The following is a 27,518-nucleotide window of genomic DNA, read 5'->3' on the forward strand; positions in this document are numbered from 1 at the left end:
TCTCATATGAAATCTAACATGGAGTTCATAAAATTCTCCTCCGGTAATATGTTTCAGCAACGTTGCGCAGATGTTGGAACATTTTATGTTACACATTATTGGTGTTGTTGTTGTTTTTGTTGGAACATTATAAAACATTTCCTCTAAATTGCTTAAAGAAGACGTACGCTTTCGACTTTTTCAACAGTATTTGACAGCAGCACCTCAACTGGTCGGTCTAAACCTGCCATTTCGTTGATCGTCTGCAACTGAGTCTCTATCTTGCTTGGATGAGCTAAGCCATTTGAGAGTCACTGCAAACGGATGAGATTTACACCATAAGGATTTATGGTGATTTCCTTTGCTAACTGAGGAACTGAAACGCGGGGGGGTATCACATTTTTCCTGTACTAGATTTTTTTTTCGATTTATTTGCTTATCTTCCGATATCTCAGAGGTTAATGAATCTAATTGACTATAAAATTTAATATTGATGGTTTTATTGGGTTGCGTGTTCGGAAGTATGGGCTGGTGCTCTATCAAATGTATAAAATAATGAAATCCTTTTTTTGTAGTATGAATGACATATATTTTTAGAAAAAAAAAAATCAAACAAAGAATCAATCAAAATTTGCAATAAGTCGCGCTGATATTATTGTGAGCCGCTCTATTTTATTCAATTCATTTGAAAGTGTTCATTATTAATTCCATTGCCACATACTCGTACGTAAATAAATAATCGCATATTATATTAAATGCAGCTTAATTGGTTATAATAATGTTGAGTGAAAATTAACTGGATAAATATTGATGTTTAATTGCAAAGTGACTTTTATTTATTACTTTCGCAATAATTGCAACAATTAATAGGCCAATTAGCACATTTATGCTCATATACACACACATCCTACTCGAATGAATGCATGCTTACGTGGGTAAAAGAGATACCAAGCACTGAGTAGAATACAAGTACACCAGCAAAGCAATCGGAGTAGTAGCAATAACAGTAGTGAGAGCCAATTATGTTGCTGATTATGCAAATTAACATTCCAACAATTGTAACAATCAAGCACCCATTGAATATGTATTTGTTGTACATGTAATATACATACATGCAAGTGTGAGTGCTAAACGGATATGAGTATGAAGCAGTTCAATTAGTATAGGGGAAAATAAATTATTAAGGATTGACGTCACTCTGGCGATTTGCTTGGTTTCGTGTTTTTGTATGTAAGCGTAATTTGCATAAGAATAACGTCAAGTACCGATTTACTGCTGCTGCTCAACAAAATACATCCTGCACGCGCTTCTGCGCTTATCCAAAGCGGATAGCTCTTACCATGCGCACTGTTGAGAATTTAATTTACTAGCAACTCTGTGTGCTTTGTCGTGCGGTTGTTGGTAGAACGAATGGTGAGGTATTAAATTTTTGTAAATAGCGTTAAAACACTTTAAATCGTTTTGTGTATACATAACATTTGCAGTCATCGCATTTGGGGTGAGTAGGTAGCAGTGAAATAGAAATGTTAGCGTTAACAATGTATGCGCCTGCATATAGGCTATGCAATTAAAATACAAGCAGGCGAGTGTATACATACGAGCAAATGAGAGGGGTGAGATTTCTGCGTTTTTTCAACACCTTTTATTAGTGTTACGATGAGCTATTAATAACGCTTTCCATTAGATTGAATTGAGGTACACGCGAGTGGTATCATTGATTTTTTCAAATTGATTTTGGCGATAATTTTGTTGTGTGACGGGACCTGGTGGAAAAGTTCACATAAGGGTGCGCAAGTTCGATGATTTTATTAGTTTATTTTTTTTTTCTAATGTGGGTCCATGTGAATGGAAAGGATTCCATCTAATTGTAGATATTATCTTTTATTTTCAAATTCATTCAAGTGTTTTGTTGAGAAAAATTGAAAGATAATAGCAGCACTTCATCAAATGCGAAGCTAACTTTTCTAGATGGATTTTAGAAGGAAGATAAATTTTAGTACTTTCTACTTACAAATTTAATGAATATTAATGAATGTTATTCTAAACATTAACAACTTTCTATACAAAAAATATTAGGGTCGTTTTATCAACAAACTAACTTAACAGGCGAGAAGGCAGACTTTTATCCCAAAAAAAGAGACAGAAGACCTATTTATTGAACCAAACAAAAATAATATAAAACAGAAAACATAAAAATGGATCCCAACAAAAATCAGGGAACACTGGAACGGCACAAGCGACCTTAATCACTCCAAAAAGTTGTTCAACTTCAATGTCAACAGAGCAAAATCTGCTCTAACCCTAGATAAAAAGGGCCTCAGATTACTCTGTGGAGCTAAGTGCTCAGGTCACTTTCCTTCAAATAAACACTTTAGCACAATAAAATTATCTAGCACAAGACCATGCAGGTCCTGCTGTGATGAAGAGGAGTCTATGGAACACTTAATCACCAACTGTGCGGCGTTAGGCCACAGCAGACACAGAATCCTGGGCTCGTACCTACTAGTGGAGGAAGATCTACAATTGCTCCCTCCTAAGGAGCTGGTTCGATTCCTCGGTATACTATCAAATAAATAATTAAGTACTGGGTTGCCAATATTCGACGGACCCATCTGGCAACCCTGTATCTTTTGACAGAGACGTCAGACCGCTTAATGACATACCGCGTTGGAAGCATCAGTCCAAGCAGATTTTTACCATGGAACAGTACACGCCATACGGCGCTCCCAAATTGTTGAAATTTACATTCAAACCGACCTGGCTTGCATTTTCGTCTTTACCAAATCAAAACCGACCAAGGCGTCGCGACATCCCAAAATCGCCGTTCTCAGCAGTTGGGCATTGCTCGGACCACTTTACAACGAATTATCCGCATTGATTTGCATTTATTCCTGTATAAGATTCAATTGACGCAAGATTGTTGCCTGCGGACAAGCCACGCCCATTGGAATGGGCCCAAAGAGTCATCGAAATCCGTCGGGCCCGTCGAATATGTGCAACCCTGTAATTAGGGGCGCATAATAGATCAATCTGGTCGCAGTGCATAAAGGCCTTAGCCTAACCCGTACAACCATTACCATTAGCATAGTCGAGATGAAGCACCTGCCGGTCTACTTCGTTTATTTCTGTGATTTTATCGACCTTTTCGACATTGGCAACATTTGCTTTAACATTAAAAATGCTTGAATGGAAACGGCGAAACCAAAATTGCATTTAATCAGATGTTTCAGTATCGGCACCATAAACACCATTCAAAATTTCAGCGGTCTCGCTTGCATTTTCGCCTTTATCAAAAAAAAAACTGTAAAATGAACCAAATTTTCTCTTTGTTGACTTCCATTGTTAATACTCTGTAACCCACAACTGAATGGAACAAACAAAGAACAGCAAGCGAATTTTTTTTAGTGTTAAATGTCACATTGACAACGAACATAAACTTAAAATTATTGGATCGACACTTTACGAGATATCGATCCCATCAATCCTGTTTTCTCCAAACTAATATAATTTTGGAATTCTTAAAAAGAAACCACTATATAGACCACCCTGTACTCGTAATATAATATTAGTTTGACTAATTTTCTAATTTGATCATCCTTTACTTTATTACGGCATACGAGTTATGCAGCCTGTTATCTTGTCAACATCTCTTCAGCCTAACTTCAATCACTTTTTAAATTCGCATTATTGGCATACAACTCATACATATATCTATATGTATGCATGTGTGTTGGGTTAAAACAAAAAAAAAGGCCGTGAAGGCCAATTTAAAATTGGCTGTTTTTAGAATTTGTTGTTATTGTTGTCGCATTAACTTGACCTAACAACGCCACGAACAGATTTGTTATAAACATCGAGTGTCTGAACATATGCCAACAACACTTCACCGCTCCCTCTCCTCATTTGTGTCTGCACGCTGATCAATCATATCAAAAACGCGCGTACAATCCCCTTTACTGCAATAAGGACAGTAATAATGGCAATAAAAAGCGAATAACAACAAAGTGCGATAACAGCGCATTGGAAATTTAAACACGAAATAAAAAAACAAAAAAAAAACGGATTTAGTGAAATTAAAAAAAAAGTTAAAAAAAATAACCATAGACTTTACACACACACACATTGGTGCTTAATGGCACTCGTGACTGATCCCTTCACGTACTTATACGAGTATACATAGTAACATCCTTATCGTCAACAGCATAAAATTGCGATTTAAAAATGTTTCAGCACTTGCACACACACGCACATGGATAGGTACATATGTAGGTATCTACGTATCAAAAATCTGTTTGTTAGCTAAATTGGTCATTGATATTCTCTGTTTGCGAAAAAATCAAAAATCACATAATACACGCTCACACTCACACTCACACTCGCGCGCACTTCAATCGTTTTCCCATAACCTGCGCATAGGTAACCACCAGTCAGTTGTCAATCGACTGGCCGCTAGAGAATAACCGTACGAACGGCTGCTCGAGCGTGTTGTAACATTTTTAAATACACCGATTAGTAGTCAGTAAATCGTTCACAAGTACCGCAATTTTTTCCCCGTTAATGTTGTGTCCCTTTTCAACCACATACATACATTCATACATATGTACGTGCGTGGTTGTTGTAATTGTTGCTGTTGTTTGCCATTGAATCAATTGAGTTTTGTATGCACATTAAATGATCCTTTGCGAGTGGTGTCTTCTCTCACACATAAATATGTACACACACACACACATCCATGTGTGCTGTATTTTAAGGGGCGCGTGGATTCAGCGCCCCTCGCTGCGGATAACATGTTGGCATGAAGATGGCAATTATTTTCGGATTTAATGCACTTGGAAGGACATGAGCGACTGGCGGTAAATTGAGCGAAAAAAAAGACTGAAAAAAAATGAAATCCATAAAAAATGATACAATCGCATTGGCCACACATGCAAATACACCGAACAAAGTTGTTTCACATGCATGGTAATAGTGGCATGCATGTGTGTGTATGTGTACGCCGTATGCATGTCGGTATGTTTGCTTGGAACTGACTGCTGGTAACTAACTGGTTTAGTGCCAGACAATTTGTATTTATATCCATCATTATTTGTTTTGATGGGGTTGGAGGGCTGAAAATAAATATGTTCTTGCCCACAACTACTTGTAAGCACACACTTCCATACGAATACATATGAAGTGTACACACACACACATTTATTGCTACATGGCTATTGATAAGCTGATACATTTTTACTGGAATTAATAGATGGATGTATAACTGAAAAATTGTTTGAACAAAAACTTTGAAGAGGGCTATGTAGTGGATATCGTTGGAAGTTGTGAAAATAAATGGTAACAGCCTGTTAATCAGAGCAAATCATAAGATTATAAAAACGTAGTAAACACACCAACACGAATGATTTAATTTTTAGATAGAGATATAAATTTCAATTACCTGTATTCCACATTTCAATAAAAAAATATGAATCAGAGTTGCTATTATATAAAAATTAAGTGCTAGTTTAGGCTGGGTATCATGCAGGCAGAATGTAGTAGAGCTTACTCCACGTCAAGCGAGGCAAGTATTTTGGACAAGGTGTGAAATTTTTTTGAAATTTTGTCTTATTTGTAGGCTTGAGTCATCATCATCATGCAGGGCCGGCGGAAGAGGAAAATTCCGAGTATAGGGCTAGCGAACCCATTTTACTTTTTTTTATATCATTATAATTTTTTAATACTATTTTTCAATATATTTTTTTTTTTGTCGGGACAGACTAGCAAGTTCAGCACACATACATAATTTAATGCAGTGTACTTCACTCGGGTTTCCTTTTTACTCCTCTTTAAATTTACCACACCTCCGAAGAAATCTGAGTAGATCTTGTGATGCCAAGGAGTCAAGGTGGTCACTTCTTATTGCATCAGTGCCAAATACCTCAAGCCTGATTTGAGCGAAGGCGGGACAGACACACAGAAAGTGGTCCGCCTTCTCATCCTCCTCTTCACAAGCTGAGCAGAGTACACTGTCTGAGATGCCCACCTTTTCCATGTTCTTTACCCCTAGAAAGTGGCCCGTTATCAGTCCAATCAGCTGTCTACAGTCCCCCCTGTTCAGTGATAGGAGGAACGGCGACAGTCGGTCGTATATGACAGGTAACATCGGTTTTGTCCATCTGCAGCCTCTTTTAGCCAGCCAAGCTAGCTAACCGTAGCTTTAATGGCTGCAGAAGGGAGTGGTAGAACGGGCTCCGGGCCTATTCTAGCTAAAGAGCCACATATCTCGTTACTCGCGATACCTACGTGTCCCGGGACCCAAGTTAGCATCGGGATATTATGTCTATCGACATAGTTCAGCATGGATTTACAGTACTCAACTATGCTTGCACACAGAGATCTGCCTCTCCATCTGTTTTCCACAACAAAGTTCCTCGCACACAGCATAGACCTCCGCTTGAAACACAGATGCGTGCATTCCAAGAGCAAAGTGTAGTTTTGTTCCGATGGATTCCACTTATAACCGTGCTCGGTCCTGAGGCCATCCGTGAAAATGTGAAAACGGTGTTTTCCTGGCTCATTTTCAAAGTTTGATCACAATTAAGCCTCTGGCAGCACCAAACTGTATCTCTTTTCAAGCACGATTCTGGATGGCATGGAGTCAAGTAGCATGGCGAGGTACGTTGGATCGAAGTCCATGCCTACCCCGTTGTCCAATGCCGGACAGGGCCGTACCAATTTCCATTGTGTTTCAGCCTACAGATGGCCTTCAAGGTCTCTCCTTGCATGAAAACATAAGTGGTGGTAGACTAACCAGATCATCTAATGCCGGACCTGAAGTAATCGGAAGTACGTCCGATAAGCCCAAATGTATTAAAAAATCATAAATATAATTTTCGAACTGCAACAAAGTAAAAAGGACTGACTCGATTGAAGCACTGCTTTTATGCTATAAAACTTTAAATTGTTTTGTATTGCTCTGCTTTATTCAAATTAAGATTTTGTTAAGTTATTGTGAAAACAAAAGGAACATTTGCTGTTTTGGGTTATGTTCGTTAGGTACAAAACTCCACTAAGCAGGATAAGCGGGAATAAGAAGTAAAACTAAGATGAAGAATGTTTAATCTCTGATTTCTGTATCTGCTGATTTGTTATTGTATTGTTCACTACTCTTTCCTATGCATTTTGCCTTAAGCGCAGAGCGGCGTATGCCGAATGTTTGCTAATTTTAGTTTTATATGTAAATTTTCCCAAGATAGCTCTGCAGTTATTCATAAAAGGATTCAGACAGGTCCCTCTGAACTCGATTCTTCCATTGTGCACGCAGGCACAGAGGCGTTTTTTGTTTAAATGGGGTTCCTGCAAGCAGGCACTTCATATTTTCATTGGCGCAGCTTCGTCCAAACGTATGACTTGGCAAATCGAATGCAGTCGTTATATAAAAAATATTTTAGGACGTTTTCTCTGTCCATTTCTTTAGTGCATATTTCAGTTCGTAGAGGTCATAATTCCATCTTCTTCTTACGTATGCGTTGTTGAATACAAGCACAGTGACATTTGGGGCTTCTGCATTTGAATTTTTTTTTTTTTAATTTACGTAAAGTTCAAAAGAAATTCATGAATTATCTATCATTGCTGTTGAAATCAGGCATCAAGCATCTCAGCACACAAAATTACCCGGAAACGTGCAACACATCCGACGTTTTTTGATTTTTTTTTGCATAAACGAATAACGCAAAGCTTTTAGCACAATTATTCACATTTTCCATTTCATCTCTGCGCAAGAAAATGATACAAATAATAACTCGACATTATAGTAGTCCTTGTAACAATTAAAATACTCATGCATTTGCATTTATTCAAAAATTTATACCACACATTTGAGCAGAGCATACACACACACATACACATGTGCGTAAGAGTCTGACAATTGCTCGAGGACTTGAAGCACACTGCTGTTGTCAACATTATCTTCACTGCTAGACAACTCAACCGCCAACAGCCAACCGCCCACACCCAACCATCCAACGCATCTTCATTATTGCAATAATAGTCTTTGCGTATCTCCTCCCTTGTGCCGTTGCTCGTTGTGTGCCACCACCACTCCTCTTTTGGTGGTATTCTGTCGTCTGGAGAGACGGTAGCATTTAGAGCAATTATTGCCAGGAAATCATTACTAATTTTATTCTCGCATTGCTGCTTGCATTGTTGGCGAACAGTCGACGCAGCCACCAACAACGCTCGTTGCTTGACGGTCGACGGTCGCCTGTCGTTGGCTGATTGCCTTTGGGGTGGGAGCCGGTTGCTGTTGCTTATTGAAATTACGCCCTAACTATACTCGTTTCTATACTCGCACTGGGCTGTGAAGTTGGCGTATGTAACTTGTTTGAAATTCCATCAGCTCATATGTCCTCTACCTTCTTTATGCCCTCTCACTCGCCTCAAACCACCAACTTTGGCAATTTACAATGGCATCATAAAACAGTTTAAATGTTAGCCAATTTGAAATTTTCAACTTTGTGAACTTTACAACACAAAATCTCAGCGTATTGGTTCTTTGTTGTGCCACAGCTGTGAAGGATGATGGACCGCTTTACGGTCCTTGGCTTTGTGCAAATTTGCTTACAAACAATTAATTTTCTTAATACCTCACCGCAAAAAGCACACGCACACACACGCATTCACATTGGCCGCAGACACGCCCAAGCCACAACACAAGGTGAGCAACGCATCAAAAGGATCTGGGCACTTAAGCAGTTATCTGTTTAAAGTCTTGGGATACGGGTATAGGGACTCGTGTGAATGGCAGTGCACAACTGTGCTTGCCCTCTCGAATTGCACCCTGTCATCTGCATACATGTAAGCGGAAATGTTTTACATCCACGCCCAGCATGAAATTCGACTACTTACAATATGTAAATATGCGCTGTGTATGTGTGTGTAAAAGCTCATGGCGAGAGAGCCAATTTATACTTCTTAGGAATGAGTAAAGTTGGAAGAACTAAATTGACACACTACTACACAAACAACAGCAACAACAGTGCAATGAAGACAAGGTGTTTCAGGCTTAGGGATTTTCTTCAACGGCAGAAAATCGGATTTTGACACCATCCCTAAATGCATTGCTTTTCGACTGGATTTGGCTTCTCTGAGTGATATTGGGAAACACTTGTGACCAAATAGAAACTTTACCTTGTAAAAGGCCCACTTATTAGTTTTAAAGTGAATTCAGGAGTACTAAACTAAACCTCAAAATACAAATTATACAGAATATTCGAGACATGCTTTGTGATTCGAAACAGCTATGAAGCATTAGGTTTATCTCGTCAACTTTGAGAGAAATCAAACACCTTGACTTTTTTAAAAATCCTTTAAAGGGGGAAACCGGTTTAGGAAGCCAAAATTTTGATGTTTTTCGAAAATTTTTTTAACAAAGAAGAAATAATCAAAAAATGTTTAAGTTTAGAGGATACTTTATTTATATTTTTAGGTACACTTTTAAATTTTGTTGAAGCTATTTCCGCGGGAGATAGTGGCGTTAGAGCGTGCTGGCCATGGACGATCGGTATCTGAGTGTCTTGCTGGTGGGAATTCCTGAAGTTGCAATTTTTCTCTGAAATCAACAGCAACTTTTTTTTATTAACACATATTTTCTAAGAATATGAACCTAATTGTGGTAAAAAAATATTGAAAATTGCATGCTTTTGAGGCACTTGAACTCAAAGTAGTTTTTTTATTTCATATTTTTTCATCTATTTTGTTTAAAAAACCATATTTAAATAATAATATAGTCCCAGAATTAGGTTCATATAGATTAGAATTGAATAAGGAAAAAATCCCGAAAAATTTTAGAACGATTGGTCGATAACTTTTTAAGCTAGAATTCCCACCAGTTGAAAAAAAGTAGTTTCGAGAAAAACGTCGTTCTAACTAACACGGGCACTGACTTAAGTGCTCATAGAATCGGTAATAATGCGAATTTCGCTTTAAAATCTTTACCACATATTCTTGAGTAGTTATACTAACGATTTATAGAATAAAAAAAAATTGATTTTTTGATCGATCTAAAACGGTTTCCCCCTTAAGAAGATGGGCGTAAATCAACATGAAATAAATAATTGGCGCTTACACCCTTTGTGGGTGTTTGGTGGAGCTCCTCTTCTTATTTCGGGCGTGCGTCTGGATGTTGCTCTACAAATGGAGGAACGAATAGTTTTACGGCCCCTCCGAGTGGCAGATGAGTTTTTCTGAGAGCTTTCAAGGCAGAAACCTGGTGGGGCATACAGTTTCAAGCGCCCTCCGAACAGCAGATGGATTTTAATCAGGCGCTTTTTCTTAACAGAAATATCCTCGGAGGTGTGCCGTTGCCTGCCGAGGGGCGACCGCTATTATTTAGAAAAAAAAACACTTTTTCTATCATTTTGATATTTCATGCACGGAAATTCGAGCCTACCCACCTCCGAATGGTAGTCACGTAGCAACCCATTTGGCTATTGCGGAATAGATTAGTATACGATTAGATTAGACTAGGGTAATTGCCTTTCTTCACGAGGGTATAGAGAGTTTAACTTAGGTCTGGAAGATCATTGTGATTACATTATTTTATACTCAATGCTCCTATGTAATATAGTGAAACCACTTCGTCTCTCTAATAAACGATGAAATATTGGCGGCCGCCGTAGCCGAATAGGTTGGTTCGTGATTACCATTCAGAATTCACAGAGAGAACGTTGGTTCGAATCTCGGTGAAACACCAAAATTAAGAAAAACATTTTTCTAATAGCGGTCGCTCCTCGGCAGGCAATGGCAAACCTCCGAGTGTATTTCTTTCATGAAAAAGCTCCTCACAAAAATATCTGCCGTTCGGAGTCGGCTTGAAACTGTAGGCCCCTCCATTTGTGGAACAACATCAAGACGCACACCACAAATAGGAGGAGGAGCTCGGCCAAACACCCATTATATTTATATATATATATTGGGTGAACAACTGCGGATTCGAAGTCTGCCAGACATCCAAAGAAGTAAGAGTTTAGTCAGCACGTTCTGGTACCAGCGGGTTGGTGGCAGAACAAGTTTTCGACACTCTCTACTTCCTCCTCATTTCTGCAGGAGCCGTTAGAGGAAATTCCCATACACTTACCATTAAGCAGTGTCATCGGATGATCTCAATGACATCGGACTAGATTGATGATGGAGCTAGTTTTGTGCTTACTCCCTCCCGGTCACATGTGTCGAGTTACCTCACAAGTGAGCTCCGTGTTCCGTCTATTGTTGGCCTGTGCGATAAAAATCAACCTGATCCAGAACTCTTTCCGACATATTGAGCAGAGTTGACTTTTATAAGATTAGTTCCCTTCCTAGCTAATTGAAAGGCAATGCAATTTCCGGAAAAATATCTGCGCCCAGTCACCCGGACAATATTCGTGGTACACTACTTAATCAGCTCATTTAGAATACTTCTATATTCCAGTACTACTTTGGAGGAAGTGTTATGATACTGCAGAGGTTTAATGACAACTTGGCTGTCAGCGTAGATAATGATCGGCTGTGCTACTCCAGGCGAGTCTCTGATACCCAGCGCAGCTATTACCCTATTAGCTATTTGCCTAATGGTTATATCTTCATCTTCTTCTTTATTGTAGGATTAAATCGTGCTCCTCAACAATTTTTGTACAAGAGATACAATTTATTTGGATTATATTGTATGTAAAAGAATAAGAGTTATCGATAGAGCTGGATGTCCAAGACTTATTCCAGCGTTTAGGAGGGCGGCCTCATATGACTATGACGGCTTTCCCGCCATTACTTATTTAGCCAACGTATTGTCGGGCATGCGTAGGACGTGATTTTCCCATTCCCTTCTTCGTCTTCGGCTCCACCTACCAATGTTTTGCGTGTCGCATATCCCTTTAATCCCTGCATTTCGCTTAAGATCTCTGCGCGTATGTACTGTGATTGATCACAATGTTGCCATCTCAACCTTGTTCATTGCTTGCCTTTTGCGTCTGTTCGGGTTTCAACGGCATAGCTGAGTGCTGGTCGGACGCATGTTTTATAAATTCGGTATTACTTAAGACCCAAAACCGTTTTCCTACTAGTTGGTGTAATAAATATTATTGAGTACTTTTGTGTTCTACTTCGAGACATATCCCATATTCTGCTAGTAAGTTAACCAACTGACTGAACAAGAGATTTTGATATGAAGTTTTATAGGGTCGTAGTCTTTAAATCCTACTCGAGTTATACTGGCTGCCGAGTTTCCATAGTGGGTAGAAAATTCAGAAGCTTCACATTTTATTGATAGACCTACATTTTGTTGGTAGACTTACAGGTTACCACAGTACTCGAACACGGATTTTGTGCGTGACTACTTATCAGTTGGCTCGGGTCGAAAGGTTATGGGGATCCAATTATGAAACTTCCAGGAATGATTACTAGAATCTCCTGGCATGGAATCGCTTTATGGAAAGTAGTAGCTATCAGTTAGTATTTCGAATACCGCTTCGACCACTGTCTTTTAATTTTCAACCGGAGGACTGGACTTTTACGAGGACTTAAATTAAGATGGAAGCTGGTAAAACATTTCCCAAAGTGAACATCATTTTTTACGAGCTATGGAATGAGAAACTAATTTACGTTGAATATCTTTTGGAAGAAAATTAACGATCGCTTTTAGGGAACTATTAAAGGTGATTAGTATTTCATTGGTGTTCAATTTACATTTAGATCGATTTTAATTGAAGTCCTTGTCAGATCTGACTAAGAGAAATCAAACTGGTGTAACAATGACAGATGAGCATGCAAGGCGAGATATGATGAAATAGATTCCTGCTGAGAAATAACGCATAGATAAACCGTACGCCATTTCTTCTTCTGCATCTTAGCATCATAGACCTTGGTGAGCCATTGCTTCATTCACAACCTTGTCTCTATCTAAGACTACCTCCTTCCAACGCCGCACGTTTAGCTTTCCAAGGTCAAGTTCCATGTCTGCGAGCCATAGTTTTCTGGGGCGTTTTCTTCTCTCTTCCACTTTTTGTTTGCTAATAGTTCCAGCTCATGATTACATATATCTAAATCGATAGGTGCCGTCTTGCAGTCTTACATGCCCATATATTTTTCGCAATATTTTTCTTTCAATACCGTTTTCTAGCTTGTGGCGACTATAATGCAAAACACACGTATTGGGGCTCACGATTAGTGAATCCCAAAGGTAGGCAGCTATATAAGACTTTAGTTGATCGAAAAAACGAATTGGATGTCATATCTCCTGGACATCCCACCTATTGGCCCTCTGATCCTAAAAAAGTTCCTGACCTCATAGATTTTGCTATATCGAGAAATATAAATCGAAACTCAGTCACTACAGAAACGTCGTATGATTTATCATCAGATCATTCCCCAGTAATATTAACCTATTACGCTAATATACCTGGCTCTGCAATTGACTCTAAATATAAAACAAACTGGCTGAAGTACAAAAAATTTATTAGCAGCCACATTAACACAAATCCTGTAGTTCATATCGAGGCTGAAATTGAAAAATCTGTTGATGACTTCACGTTTGTGATGTCATCAGCTTTAGAGCACTCTAAATACCAATTAAGTCCAAAATTTGCCACAAATGTCTCCAACTCTGAAATTGAAGGACTACTACTGGAAAAAAGAAGGTTAAGAAGAGAATGGCAACAAAACAGATCCCCTGGTGCTAAGCAAAGGCTGTCTGCTGCAAATAGAAAACTGCGAAGTGCACTTCACTTGGACGAAGATCGTAAAAACAAAAACTAATAGGACTATGAATAAGTTCGTGCGGTTTTTTTTCGAAATTTGAAACTTTATTGACGTAAAATGGTTACAAATTTAATATTCAAAATATTGTCCATCGCTTACTACTACTTTTTCCCATCTTTCTGGCAATTCACGGATTCCCTTTGTGAAAAATTCGGTCGGTTTTGCCGCAATCCACGAATCGATCCATTTTTTGACTTCATCGTAATTACGGAAGTGCTGGTCAGCCAGGCCATGTTGCATCGATCGGAAGAGATAGTAATCGGATGGCGCAAGGTCTGGACTATACGGCGGGTGGGGTAGGACATCCCATTTGAGCGTTTCTAAGTATGTTTTGACCACTTGTGCAACATGTGGCCGAGCATTGTCATGTTGCAAAATAACTTTGTCGTGTCTATCGGCGTATTGCGGCCGTTTTTCTCGCAGTGCTCGACTCAAACGCATCAATTGTCGTCGGTAGACATCCCCCGTAATCGTTTCATTCGGTTTCAGTAGCTCATAATACACAACACCCAGTTGGTCCCACCAGATACACAGCATAACCTTCAGGCCATGAATATTCTGCGCCGACGTCGATGTTGAAGCATGGCCAGGGTATCCATACGTTGCCCGACGTTTTGGATTGTCGTAATGGACCCACTTTTCATCGCCAGTCACAATTCGATGCAAAAAACCCTTTCTTTTGTGCCGTTGAAGCAGTTGTTCGCATGCCATAAAACGGCGTTCAACGTCTCTTGGCTTCAATTCATACGGCACCCAATGGCCTACCTTTCGGATCATTCCCATGGCTTTTAAACGTTTGGAAATGGTTGATTGATCAACTCCCAAAGTTTTTGCAACCTCTTCTTGCGTTTGAGCCGGATCTTGATCGAGCAATTCCTCCAATTCGGTATCCATGAACTTTGGCGGCGCACCCTCGCGTTCTTCGTCTTCCAAGCCAAAATCACCACTTTTAAAGCGTGCAAACCACTTCTGGCACGTTCGCTCAGATAGAGCATGCTCACCATAAACTTCCACCAAGATACGATGACTTTCGGCTGCTTTTTTCTTCATATTAAAATAATGAAGAAGAATTCCCCGCAAAAACACATTATTTGGCACGAAATTCGACATTTTCAAGTGTGGTAAAAATATTGTTGTTTACGCTTCAAATAAAAAACTTATACTGACGTTTGTGCCTTACGACAGTAGCTCTCCAATGAATGTTTGGAAATGTGGATCGATGGAATAATAATCAAGTTACGCCATCTGTTGTAAAACCGCACAACTTATTCATAGTCCTATTATATTGAGAGCTTATCCAATACAAAGCACACAAATTTTTCTATATGGAAAGCAGCTAAGACCATTAAGACGCCAGTAGAAGTACAAAGCCCCCTAAGAAAACCTGACGGTACATGGGCTCGTAGCGCTGAAGATAAAGCGTCGATATTCGCCGATCATCTGAGTAATGTTTTCCAACCAAATTCTTCTGCAAATGAACAAATACTAGAAGAAAGTAGTGGCAACGCATCGTTAAACTCAGAACCAATCAACATAGCTCCTGAAGATATTCAGGCAGTTATTAACAAGAATCTTAAGGTGAAAAAGGCGCCAGGTTATGACGCAATAACACCATTAATGATAAAAAATCTACCGCAAGTCGCTATAATTGTGCTGTCTGTAATATTTAATGCAATCATCGAGGTAGGCATTTTTCCAAAGAGCTGGAAAACGTCTTTAATAATAATGATTCCTAAGCCGGGCAAAGACTTAAATGTGCCATCGTCCTATCGACCAATCAGTTTGTTGCCGTGTTTGTCAAAATTATTTGAAAAAGTTTTGAGAAACAAAATGATGCCGTTTTTAAACGAACGTAATATAGTCCCTCCACATCAGTTTGGTTTCCGAGAACAACATGGGACAATCGAGCAAGTAAATCGGTTAACTGCGGAAATAAGAAAATGTTTTGAACTTAAAAAATACTGTTCAGCAATTTTTATAGATGTGGCACAGGCATTTGACAAAGTTTGGCATGAGGGTCTCAAACATAAAATAAAACGCTGTTTGCCACCTATTACACACAAAGTTCTGGAATCGTACTTAACAAACAGACATTTCAGAGTAAAATGCAACGATTATGTGACTCATGAATATGAAATTGAATCTGGTGTCCCTCAAGGCAGTGTACTAGGCCCAATTTTGTATTTAATTTATACTTCTGATCTGCCCGAGTGCGATAGTTTGACTATATCTACATTCGCTGACGACACCGCTGTGCTTAGTTCTCAAAATGATCCGTCTCTGGCATCTAGAGAGCTAAATAAATATCTCAGACTTTTAGAAAAGTGGCTGAAAAAATGGAGAATAAAAGTGAACGAAATAAAAAGTAAACATGTCACATTTTCGCTTAGAAGAGGAGACTGTCCCTCGGTTACCCTTAACAACGTATGCATACCACAGTCTGATCACGTCACATACCTTGGCGTTCACCTAGATAGGCGTTTAACATGGAGACGCCACATCGAGGCAAAGCGGCTTAATATGAGAATCAAAGCTTCAAACCTTCACTGGCTAATTAATGAGCAATCAAGATTGAGCCTTGACTGTAAAGTCCTCTTGTACAAGGCAATTTTGAAACCAATTTGGACTTATGGAATCCAATTGTGGGGAACGGCCAGTAGTTCCAGTATCGATCTTATACAGAGAGCACAGTCGAAAATTTTAAGAACCATAACTGGAGCGCCGTGGTATATAAGAAACGACAACATCCATAGGGACCTAAATGTACCGATGGTGAAGGAAGTATTCAAAAAAGTTCGTGAATACTATCAGTTGAAATTGCAAGATCACCCGAACCCGTTCGCACGTCAACTCCTGAGTACACAACATACGACCAGGCTTCGAAGAAATGACCTACCACCCCGATGAGTAGAGGGCCATTTGATAATTATTTATTGTAGAAAATGAGATAAAAAAAAAAAAAATTTCTTTTAGTTCTAAGATTTGAATACTTATTGTGAGGCCTTTGAAAAGGCAGATTCAATAAACAAATAAAAAGTAAAATAAAAAAAAAAAAAAAAAGTAGTTTTTAGCGTCCATAGTTCGCCACCAAAGTTAAGCACCGGGCGGATCAAGGTTTTGTTTATCCTTAACTTTTGGTTGCGAAGCAATAATTTAGACTTAAGCAGCTTCAAATCAGAAAAGTGAGACTTATTTGCTGCTGAAACTCTATCATTTATTGTCAATGATGTATCCTTATTGGCTGAGATTTTTGGTATCCAGATAGGTAAATTCTTGTACACTCGCGAATGCATAGTCTCGGTTCAGCAGGCCATCATACCTTAAACCGGAGCTGGGTAGGACCATAAACTTCGTTTTCGCGGTGTTAATTCTGAGACCAGTATTTCGTACGTTTTTTCCAGTTTTATAAAACCACTCTTTAATTCACTTCATACCTTTTACAAACTGTTATTACAGAGATTATTACTATTAGAGAAGCTGCGGCAAATGAGATCAACAAGATCACAGCTAGCTGAATTTCAAGATAGACGTAACTGGAAGTAATGTAGAAAGAAACACGAGGTGTTTGCTCTTTGGAAAGCGGTAGCATATCTACTATCATCAGAACGCACAACATTGATTAGCTTAAAAAAGCTAAAAAAAGGCCTATTTTCAATATTTTTTTTTCTATGCCAAAAATTATTTATTTAATTCAAATTCTTACTTCTTATAGATACATATTTAAAAAATAATTTCTGAAATTTTGAAAAAAAAAAAAAAAAATTAAAACTCCCCCATTGTGACGTGACTTCCGGTGACCCCTCGAAAAAAAGATGCATCCGCGTTGTCAGCATAACTCCTGACAGGATCATCTAAAATGAAAAAAAAGAAAATAAGTGTTTTAGTTAAGATCATAAACTCGTGCTTGAATGAAGGAAAGAAAAAAAGTAAAAATTGGAATTTTGGCATACATTTTTCCAAAAAAATGAAAATTTCGGTCAAATTTGCTTGACATTTTGCTTTTTTTAAATAGTTCTAATTGAAAAAAAAAATCCTTCGTTCACGCACGAGCAAATTGTATTTCGAACACCTGTGTAAAATTTCATCAAGATCGGTTGAGTAGTTTTCGAGAACATTTGCCAACCGACTTTGAAAACCAGGTTCCGAGAAAGACGCGTTTAAAGTTTTGAGTAGCAATAAAAGTGGGTTAGAGCGCACACATTCCAAAGGCTGTATCTCCGAAACTATTATTCAGATCGATTTGAAAATTTAGGATAATATTCCTGAGATGTTGTAGAAATTAATAAGCCAAACAAAAATCGATTTTTTGAACCCACGAAACCCATGCAACCTTAAAAGTTAAATATAATATGAAAAAAGTTTGCGATGATGCCACAAAAGGTAGCAAACCGATGAGGAAGCAAAAACGAGTTCTCATTTCCCCTGCAACAGCGCAGTGCCATGCAGAAATTAGGTTTGGCAGCTACAGGCATCATTATCAGCCCCTCTAAATTAGCAAAGGAATTGATGAAATCGATCAAGGAAGCTAAATATTTCAAGACCGCGAAGTTAGTCACATTGCGAGATCAGAAATTGCATTCATCTTTGACCTCAGCGCTCTTTTGACTTTAGCGGCAGCGACATAAAAGTAACCAACCCTACACTGACAGTTTGCACTCAGATTACCTTGCATTTACACCTTTCATTTGATACGTTGCGACGATGTTATGAGTTCGATTCACTACTCTTGCCCTCAAGAGACAAAGCTACCTGTATACTCCAATCAGACTCGATTGCTCACGTCTGGATTTTTCGTACATCCTCAAGAGGAGTACTATTTCTAATGTTCTGCATACAAATTGGCACTCAATTTTCAGAACAAACAATTGACAAGTGTGACTTTTGCCTGTCTTACATGCACCTAATTTCAGCTTGTCAGTGGGTAAGGCAGTATTTCAGGTTTCACAGGGTCGCACACTGCGAAAACCAATTGTGTGTTGCTTCCCACACATTCTCATGTGTACGAGTATATTTTGATTACAGAGACAATTTGTTATTGTCAAATTGGGCGCACTCGACTTAAACACAATTGCAAATTGCATTTAATAATTGTTTGCACGACTGAAGAAAATTTGAGAATGGCCGAAGGGTGGCAGGTGCGTTGATGTGCTAGTATTTTACCTTTGGTCGTTGGTGGCAATCCCTGTTACTGCAAATATGCAGAAATCTACCGAAAGGGTTGTTCCTCGACGACAGCCAGCTAACGGTATAAACACCTGATGAGACGACGATGGCAGTTGGGGTTTGCATTCCACTTCCCACCCTAGTCAAATGCGCATTTCGCATTTTCTTTGCGAATGAAGAAGGAGGGGAGGTGTTTGAAATGTGACTGGGCACTGCTGGGGTTAATGTAGGGTTGTTGGCGAAGAAAAGCAGAGGAGCAGCTGACTTCCGATTGGATTCTATTGTATTGCATGCTGCTGCTAACCTCAGCAAGGCGTGAAAAGAGGGTTGAATGCTGTTGGCAGCAAAGTGGACTCATACAAATACCGTAGTGGGGGGCTGCTGGCAGTTGGGTTGGTTGAGAGGTTGCTGTCGTTCGCCATACAATTGGACACGGCTATTATTTTTGCAATGCGGCTAATTCGGCAGACAATTTCAAGCGATTTTTTTTTTTTTTTTGAAATTTTAAAGTGCATTTAAAATTATTGAATTATTGAATCTACTTTTGGCATTCATAAAATATTAACTTGAAAATTTGCTTTACTTTTTATTTTCAGGTTTGGTTTCAGAATCGACGCGCTAAGTGGCGTAAACGTGAGAAATTTATGAATCAGGACAAAAATGGATATTTGCTGCCCGATCAAGGTTAGTAAATTTTTAAGGTTGCATGTTCTTGTGTTTTCAAACATTTTTTTATCATATATTCGTTCTAAAGCTTGAAAAATTTCTAATAATGAATTATCTCAAAACTCACAAAAATGTATAGCGTATGTATAAAAATATTTATGTAAGGCAAAATATTTTTTTCTAATTTAGAAATAATTTTTTTTTTATTTAAAATAAAGTGAAGCGAATAATTCTACATTCAAGCAATAGCGGAACTCATTAACGCTAAAATTTTAGCACAATTATTAAATAAACTACGATAGACTTGCGAAATTTTGTATAAATACAAGGTGAAGTCCAAAATAAAAAATACTGGCGTCATAAAAATGTTTTTGATGACGTCATATTTTTAATGATTTAGCTGACTTCCACTGAAAGCTTTGTGACATTCATTTCAGTGGAAGCGAAGTTATTGCGTCTAAAGTGTCAGCGGTTTGTGTCATCGGTACAAAAATGAGTTTCGAACAAAGAGCTAATCTCAAATTTGGTTTTAAAATCGGTAAAACGTTTAGCGAAACATTTGAATTGATAAAAAAATTGATGTCTACCTCGTGCCAGAGTTCATGAGTGGTTTACACGTTTCAGAGATGGTTGTGTGGACATAAATAACAATGAACTTACGGGCCGCCCCGAATCAGTAATCACCGAAAACTTCATCAAAATGGCTCGTAAATTTATCAAAAATGAACCGAAATCGGAGTTGAATATCTCCAAAACATCGATTTATCGCATTTTAACTGATCATTAGGGCTTACGAAAGGTCTGTGGACGTTTCGTTCCGCACAAGTTAGGATAGATTAACCTGGTTGGCAATAAGCCACGCATAGACCTTTTGGTCTTTAGCGATACCAGATGGAGACCGACCTCTATGAATACCTAAAGTAGAAATCATGTAGAATGTCAGCGCTTTTGGCGAATCTAAGTAGAGTGGGAGATCCAATTTTGAGACGTCCTCCAGACCCTCAAACAGTGAGGCTCCTTGGCATCTTAGTCGCGTTTTTAATAATGCCGGACAAACGCACAGAAGGTATTCTAAAGTTTCCTCAACATCCTCTCTGCATTTCCTGCATTTCGAACAAGTTAACTGCGGACCGAAAATTGCTCAGTATTCAACATTCGCAAGGCCTCATTAAAGAGGCGAGAAGAGACGAGAATTTCCTTTACAACAGTGTAACTGGTGATGAAACGTAGTTTTTCCTACAATAACCTGAAACTAAGCGTCAAAGTGCCACAGTAAGACCACAGACGAGCCACCAGCCAAAATATCGCGTTTGGAGAAGTCAGAAATCAAGTCGATGCTCATTAGCTTTTACGATTCCAAGGGAATTGCCCATAAGAAGTTCGTGCCAGCAAGTCAAACCGTTAATGCAATTTTCTACCTTGGCATTTTGAAGCGTTTGCTGCATCGCATTCGTCGCATTCGCCCTGATTACCGCAAAGGAGGAAGCTGGCGCTTATTGCATGATATAGCAACATCTCATCGATCCACTCTTGTGACTGATTTTTTAACAAGAAATCGTATTTTAACCATCAATCACTCACCGCATTCGCTTTATATGGCTGCCTGAGACTTCTACTCTATTCGGAAAAGTGCATTTGACCATAAAAAATGGAAAAGGAAAACGTTTTGGGTCCGTAGAGACCATCCGAAACTCTTGTACCGACATCTTGAAGGACATTCCGGTCAATGACCTGCAACGCTCTTTCGAAAATCTCTTAGATCGCGCAAAACAGTGTATCGAGGCAGGAGGGGATGGCCTTCACTCCAAGAAGATTCTCCTGTCTATTTGGTGCGATATGGCCGGTATTGCTTATTATGAACTTCTGGAACCAAACCAGACGATAACTGCTGATTATTATTCCCATCAGCTATCAAACCTGAATGAGGCACTTAACAAAAATCGATCGTCTTTAGTGAATAGACGCAAAGTTTTGTTTCACCACGACAACGCAAGACCTCATACCGCAAGGCAAACATTAGGCAAACTGAACGTGCGCGGATGTGAGCTAATGCCGCATCCACCATACTCTCCGCATATTGCACCTTGTGATTATCATCTTTTCCGGGGACTTCAATCCCATATGAATAAAGAGAACTACTCCTCAAAAGAAGCTATAAAAAGGGATATCGAAGCGTATTTTGGCTCCAAGGACAAAAAATTTGTTGAGCAGGAAATTAAAAATTTGCTTAAACGTTGGGAAGACATTGTAAATAATGAAGGAAAATATATTATTGATTAATAAATACTTTAAACATCTTTTCTATTAATTTTAAAACCACCTTTAAAGAACGCACGAACTTATGGACTGACCTGATACTTGCATATACTCGAACCTACATCGCGAATTTTAAAATGGAAAAATAGTTCCACTCAAATTTATCCACTTTTGTTTAGTACTTTTTAGATATTTTAAGCTCCATTTTTCTTTAACTTTTTTACGCTACTCATTTGAGTTACGCTCTTACGATTAATTACAAAAAAGTGTCCCAAAAATTTGATTTATGCATAATTTGACGCTAATGTAATTTTAATTACCTTCATTTTGCTTAACAAAAATCCGGTGCTCCTTTAACTTCGTGCAACTAGAATTTACCGTTACACATTATTTTATTAACAAATTATTATTTTATTGCTTGTTTATGCTTCGAATTATAATAATTTTACTTAGAATTAATTATCGCCACACGCAATTGTGGACACGTGTCCGTGTCCGACATTCCCTCACTTTCCACTAATAAACTAACTTTCGTTTCGTCTTTGCATTGCAGGTTTACCCGATTTTCCGCTTGGCTTGCCCATTCCGCACGGCATTCCCGGTCATCCAGCTGCATTACCACCAGAATTCTGGCCACCACATTTCTCCTTACATCAACATTTTAATCCCGCATTAATTCCACCAAGCCTCATGCCCCACTACAAGCTGCCCAACTTCCACACACTCCTCTCCCAATATATGGGTTTGAGTAATTTGAATGGCATCTTCGCTGCTGGTTATCCGCAAAATCTGTCCTTACATTCGGCAGCGCAAGTGAGTCCGCCATGCAGTAATAGTCCGCGTGATAGTCCACCTACACAACCACAACCGGCAGCGGCGCTCGTGTCATTGGTGCCCACCTCTATGATTGCGGGTGGCGTAACGTTGACCTCTTCGGCGGCCGCCTCGCCCAAGAGTCCAATGGCGTCTAGTGTGGCGAGCAACGCCTCAACGCCCGTGTCGGTGGTAACCAAAACCGAGGAATGAACTTGACTGCGGCGGAGTTGTTGTGCACTGACAGTCAAAGGTTAGTCGCAAGGCGGTTGCTGATTGTGGATGGCTGGCTTTGTATGTGGCATGCCTGACCTAGCGAGAATAAGTATTACGAGTGCTAATTAAATTAATTTGTGTATATATGTACATATATATATATATAATAATAATAATAAATAATTCATATACAATACGTAGTGTTAGTGGATTGTAAGTTTTGAGGGCAGCATTAAAAGTGATAAAGACTTCTGAGTTTAAGGAAAAATTTCAAATTATGTGTATTTATGTACGTACATTCGTATTTGTAAGAAATTTTATGCATATTTTGAAGACGAATTTATAATATGAAAAACCAGTAGCTATGTAAATATAATATTTCAAAGGACGAGTACGTCTGGATGTAGCGCAGATATGTGAGTGAATTAATTTATCATAAAATTATTTACGCGATTGATTGCCAAATATGCAAAGAATGAACATCAATGAAGTAGTGATAAATTGTAAGAATTATAGACATACACACATATGTTTAATAGGCTAAAGTTATTGTACAATACATTTAAAACAAAATATAGAAAAGATAAAAAGTAAGAATACTTAATAAAGTAAAAGTAAAAATTTACACAGTAAAAATGAAACTGTTTTCTTTACGAAAAATACCTAGCAAAGGTAAGTGAATGTTGCTGTAGTACAAGGTGTAGTCCAAAATAAGCAAGACTGAGCTAAAATAGAAATGACAGCAGGTTTGTTCTGATAACTTCGAGTTTATTTATTCAAAATGGTCCCCTCCGGCCTTGATATACTGTTTTGCGTAGGTAGTTCGCACCCACAGACGCGGCGCACTACGTACTGCATGCGCTTATGGAACGGTATCAAACGACGCAATATGCGATATTGCTAGAAAGATATCAGTGGATATTCATGCGATGGAGCTGTATCGCCTCTATGGAGTTAAAGGAGTGAAACCGACGATAGCAGAAAAGGTGGTAGAAAGAACGCGATCGATGGTCGAATGGCAAAGAAGATCGGATGAGTCAACCAAAGACCGGTGGACTTACAAACTCATACTGAACCTCGAAGGGTGAACGAATAGGCAGCAAGGCGATATTGACTACTACCTAACTCAGATACTCACCGGACATAGCTGCTTCCTGGAATATCTACACTGTTTCCAGCTGGCCGACAGCTCTTTTTGCCCGAGTTGCTCGAATACAGTCGAGAGCGCAGAACATGTGGCCTTTCACTGCAGAAGTTTCAGTGAAGCACGAGCAATGCTGGCGAAGGCATTCGATCACCCGCCTTCCCACGCAAGATTCGTCCAGGATATGTGCTCGACCAGCACTAAATGGGACGCCGCAAAAACGTTCGCGGCTACAGTCGTGACGAGACTGAACCGCATTGACTGGGAAAGGAAATCCCAGAAACGACAGCAGCAGTTGCTACTGCAGCAACAACAGCGGCGGCAGCAGTAGACGCAGAAAGATAGACTAACCTTATAAATATATAGACAAACAACCTTATAAATATAAAGCCTATTCGTTGATTACAAAGTTTTTGGTACCTTTGCTAGCAGGTGGACAATGGAGAGAACTGTTTTAGACAAACCGACGACAGACACAGACGCTTGAGCCAAACACAGTACCGAACTGAAGACAAGACAATAGTTTGTGAGTATAGGACTATTGCATTTTCTCCGATGTTTAACTCCCCCCACAACCGCTTTCGAAGCCAGTGGGAGAAGTGAATACCATCGATGGCGTAAAATTTCCATACGCCCACAGGAGCGAAACCTGGACCCAGGAACCTGTTGTGTCAATAGACATAAACGCGGCTCCACCTTGAAGAAATGCTAACGCGGTTCCTGGGTGGAAATCAGCCGAGGAGCAGTAATGTTATAGTGTTAGTGGGAGCATGCCCCACATGTGTGACGGCTCGTTTGATGATGTTTCAGACAATTTGATTTACACCTCCTCCACCATTTTGATTTACACCCTCCTGATTTTACAACCTCCTTTTCGAAAGAGTGTTTCAGATCATTGACCGGAATATCCTTCAGGATGTCGGTACAAACCCTTTGGATCGTCTCTACGGACGTTTTCCAACATTTCAAAACGCTTTCCTTTCATGACCAAATGCAATTTTCCGAATAGGTATGAAGTCACAGGGAGCCATATCAGGCGAATACGGTGACTGATTGATGGTTAAAATGCGATTTCTAGTCAAAAAATCAGTCACAAGAGCGGATCGATGAGATGGTGCATTAACAAGCAATAAGCGCCAGTTTCCTCCTTCGCGGTAATCAGGGCCAATTCGACGAATGCGATGCAACAAACGCTGCAAAACGCCAAGATAGAAAATTACATTGGCGGTTTGACCCGTTGGCACAAACTCCTTGTGGACAATTCCCTTGGAATCATAAAAACAAATGAACGTCGACTTGATTTTTGACTTCTCCAAAAGCGATTTCTTGGGTGGTGGCTCGTCTGGGGCATTCCATTCGGCACTTTGACACTTAGTTTCAGGTTCATGTTAGAAAAACCACGTTTCGTCACCAGTTACAATGTTATAAAGGAAGTGTTCGTTTTTTCTCGCCTCTTTAGTGAGGTCTTTCGAATGTTGAATATTGAGCAATTTTTGGTCTTAAGTTAACTTGTGCGGAAAGAAACGTTCACAGACCTTTCGTAAGCCCAAAGGATCAGTTAAAATGTGATAAATCGATGCTTTGGAGATATTCAACTCCGATTCCATGAATTTCAACGTTGATTGCGGTCGATTTTTGATATATTTACGAACAATTTCGATGGAGTTTTCGGTGATTACTGATTTTGGCGGCCCGTATGATCATTCATTCATGCCTTAAAACCATCTCTAAAACGTGTGAACCACTCATGAACTCTGGCACGAGATAACGAGATAGACAAGCATCGCCATACACTTTTTTCATTGATTCAAATGTTTCGTTAATCGTTTTACCGATTTTAAAACAAAATTTGATATTAGCTCTTTGTTCGAAACTCATTTTTGTACCGCTGATACAAATATACTGACACTTTAGACGCAATAACTTCGTTTCCACTCAACCGAATGGCACCAAGCTTTCACTGGAAGTCAGCTAGGGATGTAACTTCCAACGCACTCAATCATTAAAAAGATGGCGCCATCGAAAACATTTCTATGACGCCCGTCTTGTTTATTTTGGACTTCACCTTATAGATTTTGTTTAGTAATGGAGAATATGGAATAAAAACTATCAAATTCAACAATTTGCATTGCAGACTGCGTAGTCATCTGCACATGATCGGGAAATAACCTACTGACTGTTGCCGTTTCTGTGACCCCAATCCCGGGATATCCCAATGCACTTTCTCCTTGAATGCAGCGCTGTGCGTGGAGAAGGTTGAGACATCTCCTTCATTTGCAGCCAGAAGAAAGGCACATGCGCTCAGTCCAAACCAGCGCTATCTAAAGTTTAATAAGGGAACTGAGTTTGGATGAGGTACTGTGATGAGTAGAGGGCGCAAAAGGCAATGAGGTCGAAGTGCAAACCTCTACTAAATCTAAATCTAAAATGCAACAATTTTCAGTTATGTAGAAAACAGTGCAACGACCACTTTTTTTTCTTGAAAACTCAGTTTGTTTTATTTTATCTGCGATTTACATGCGTTCGTGAGCTTGACCGCGCTCACATAACATTACTTCTTATTTCTATACTTTTTATAATCTCCTCTTGGGTTGGACACTTCGTGCTTTCGTTCATTCAACACGACTGGCACCTGCTTTTCTATATCCTATCATCAAAAAGTACCGGAAATGTTTAATTTCAACGAATCGCGCACGTGGCAACCGGTTTTTTTTCTTATTTTGGTAGGACTGTAAGACACACATCTGTCACTATTTAACCGTTTGAGAGATGCTGTACGTCGCAAACGGCCGGAAATGTGGACAAACAATTCTTGCATTTTGCATGATGATAACGTGCCATCGTATCGATCCCAAATTGTGTTGCATTATTTGACCAAACACCAAGTAAATACCATCGTGCAACCACCGTATTCACCTGATATGGCCCCGTGTGACTTCTTTTTGTTTCCCAAGTTAAAGTTACCACTTCGTGGAAGGCGATTTCAGTCGATAAAGCAGATCAAAGAGAATGCGACGAAGGAGCTGAAGGCCATGCCTTCGTCGGCCTACCAGGGGCGCATGGAGGACTGGGTTAAACGTTGGCACAAGTGTGTTGCTTCAAACGGGTCATATTTTGAAGGAGATAAAATAAATTATCCTGAAATTTAACTCTGTTTTGTTTTATTTAAACATTCCCGGTACTTTTTGGTCATAGAGTAAGAAAAACAACAAGACTGAATGTGAAAATTATATAGGAATATAGCTACTGAACGTCGGCCACAAAGTGTTCGCAAATATTGTGTATGAGCGAATCAAAATTTATGCTGAAATATGAAATATGAGATGGGCACCAGTACGGCTTTAGAAGCAATCGGTTAGCAATTGATCGAGATTTCATGGTAAATCAATTTTTGTTTTAATTTTTCGAGCACAAAAGAGCAGAAGATATCAACTGTCTGTTTACTGTTTTAAGCAAACGTTTGATAGTCTAGACAGAAAAAAAATCAAGCACCGTTTCTCTGTACGTTGAAGATTAC

General features: G+C 39.2%; 1 protein-coding gene across 1 annotated transcript in view; it reads left to right on the top strand.

Moving 5' to 3' along the window:
- The window catches only part of LOC128867936 (homeobox protein orthopedia), a 48,699-nt gene extending 25,252 nt beyond the window's left edge, over positions 1 to 23,447 (top strand). Inside the window, exons 4-5 of the mRNA XM_054109575.1 lie at positions 19,503 to 19,590; positions 22,382 to 23,447. Of these exons, the coding sequence (XP_053965550.1) occupies positions 19,503 to 19,590; positions 22,382 to 22,854 (561 nt within the window). The 3' untranslated portion in view covers positions 22,855 to 23,447. The remainder of the gene's footprint in view (positions 1 to 19,502; positions 19,591 to 22,381) is intronic.
- Positions 23,448 to 27,518: the final 4,071 nt, after the last annotated feature.

The sequence above is a fragment of the Anastrepha ludens genome, chromosome 6, assembly GCF_028408465.1.
Source record: "Anastrepha ludens isolate Willacy chromosome 6, idAnaLude1.1, whole genome shotgun sequence".
NCBI classification, from domain to species: domain Eukaryota; kingdom Metazoa; phylum Arthropoda; class Insecta; order Diptera; family Tephritidae; genus Anastrepha; species Anastrepha ludens.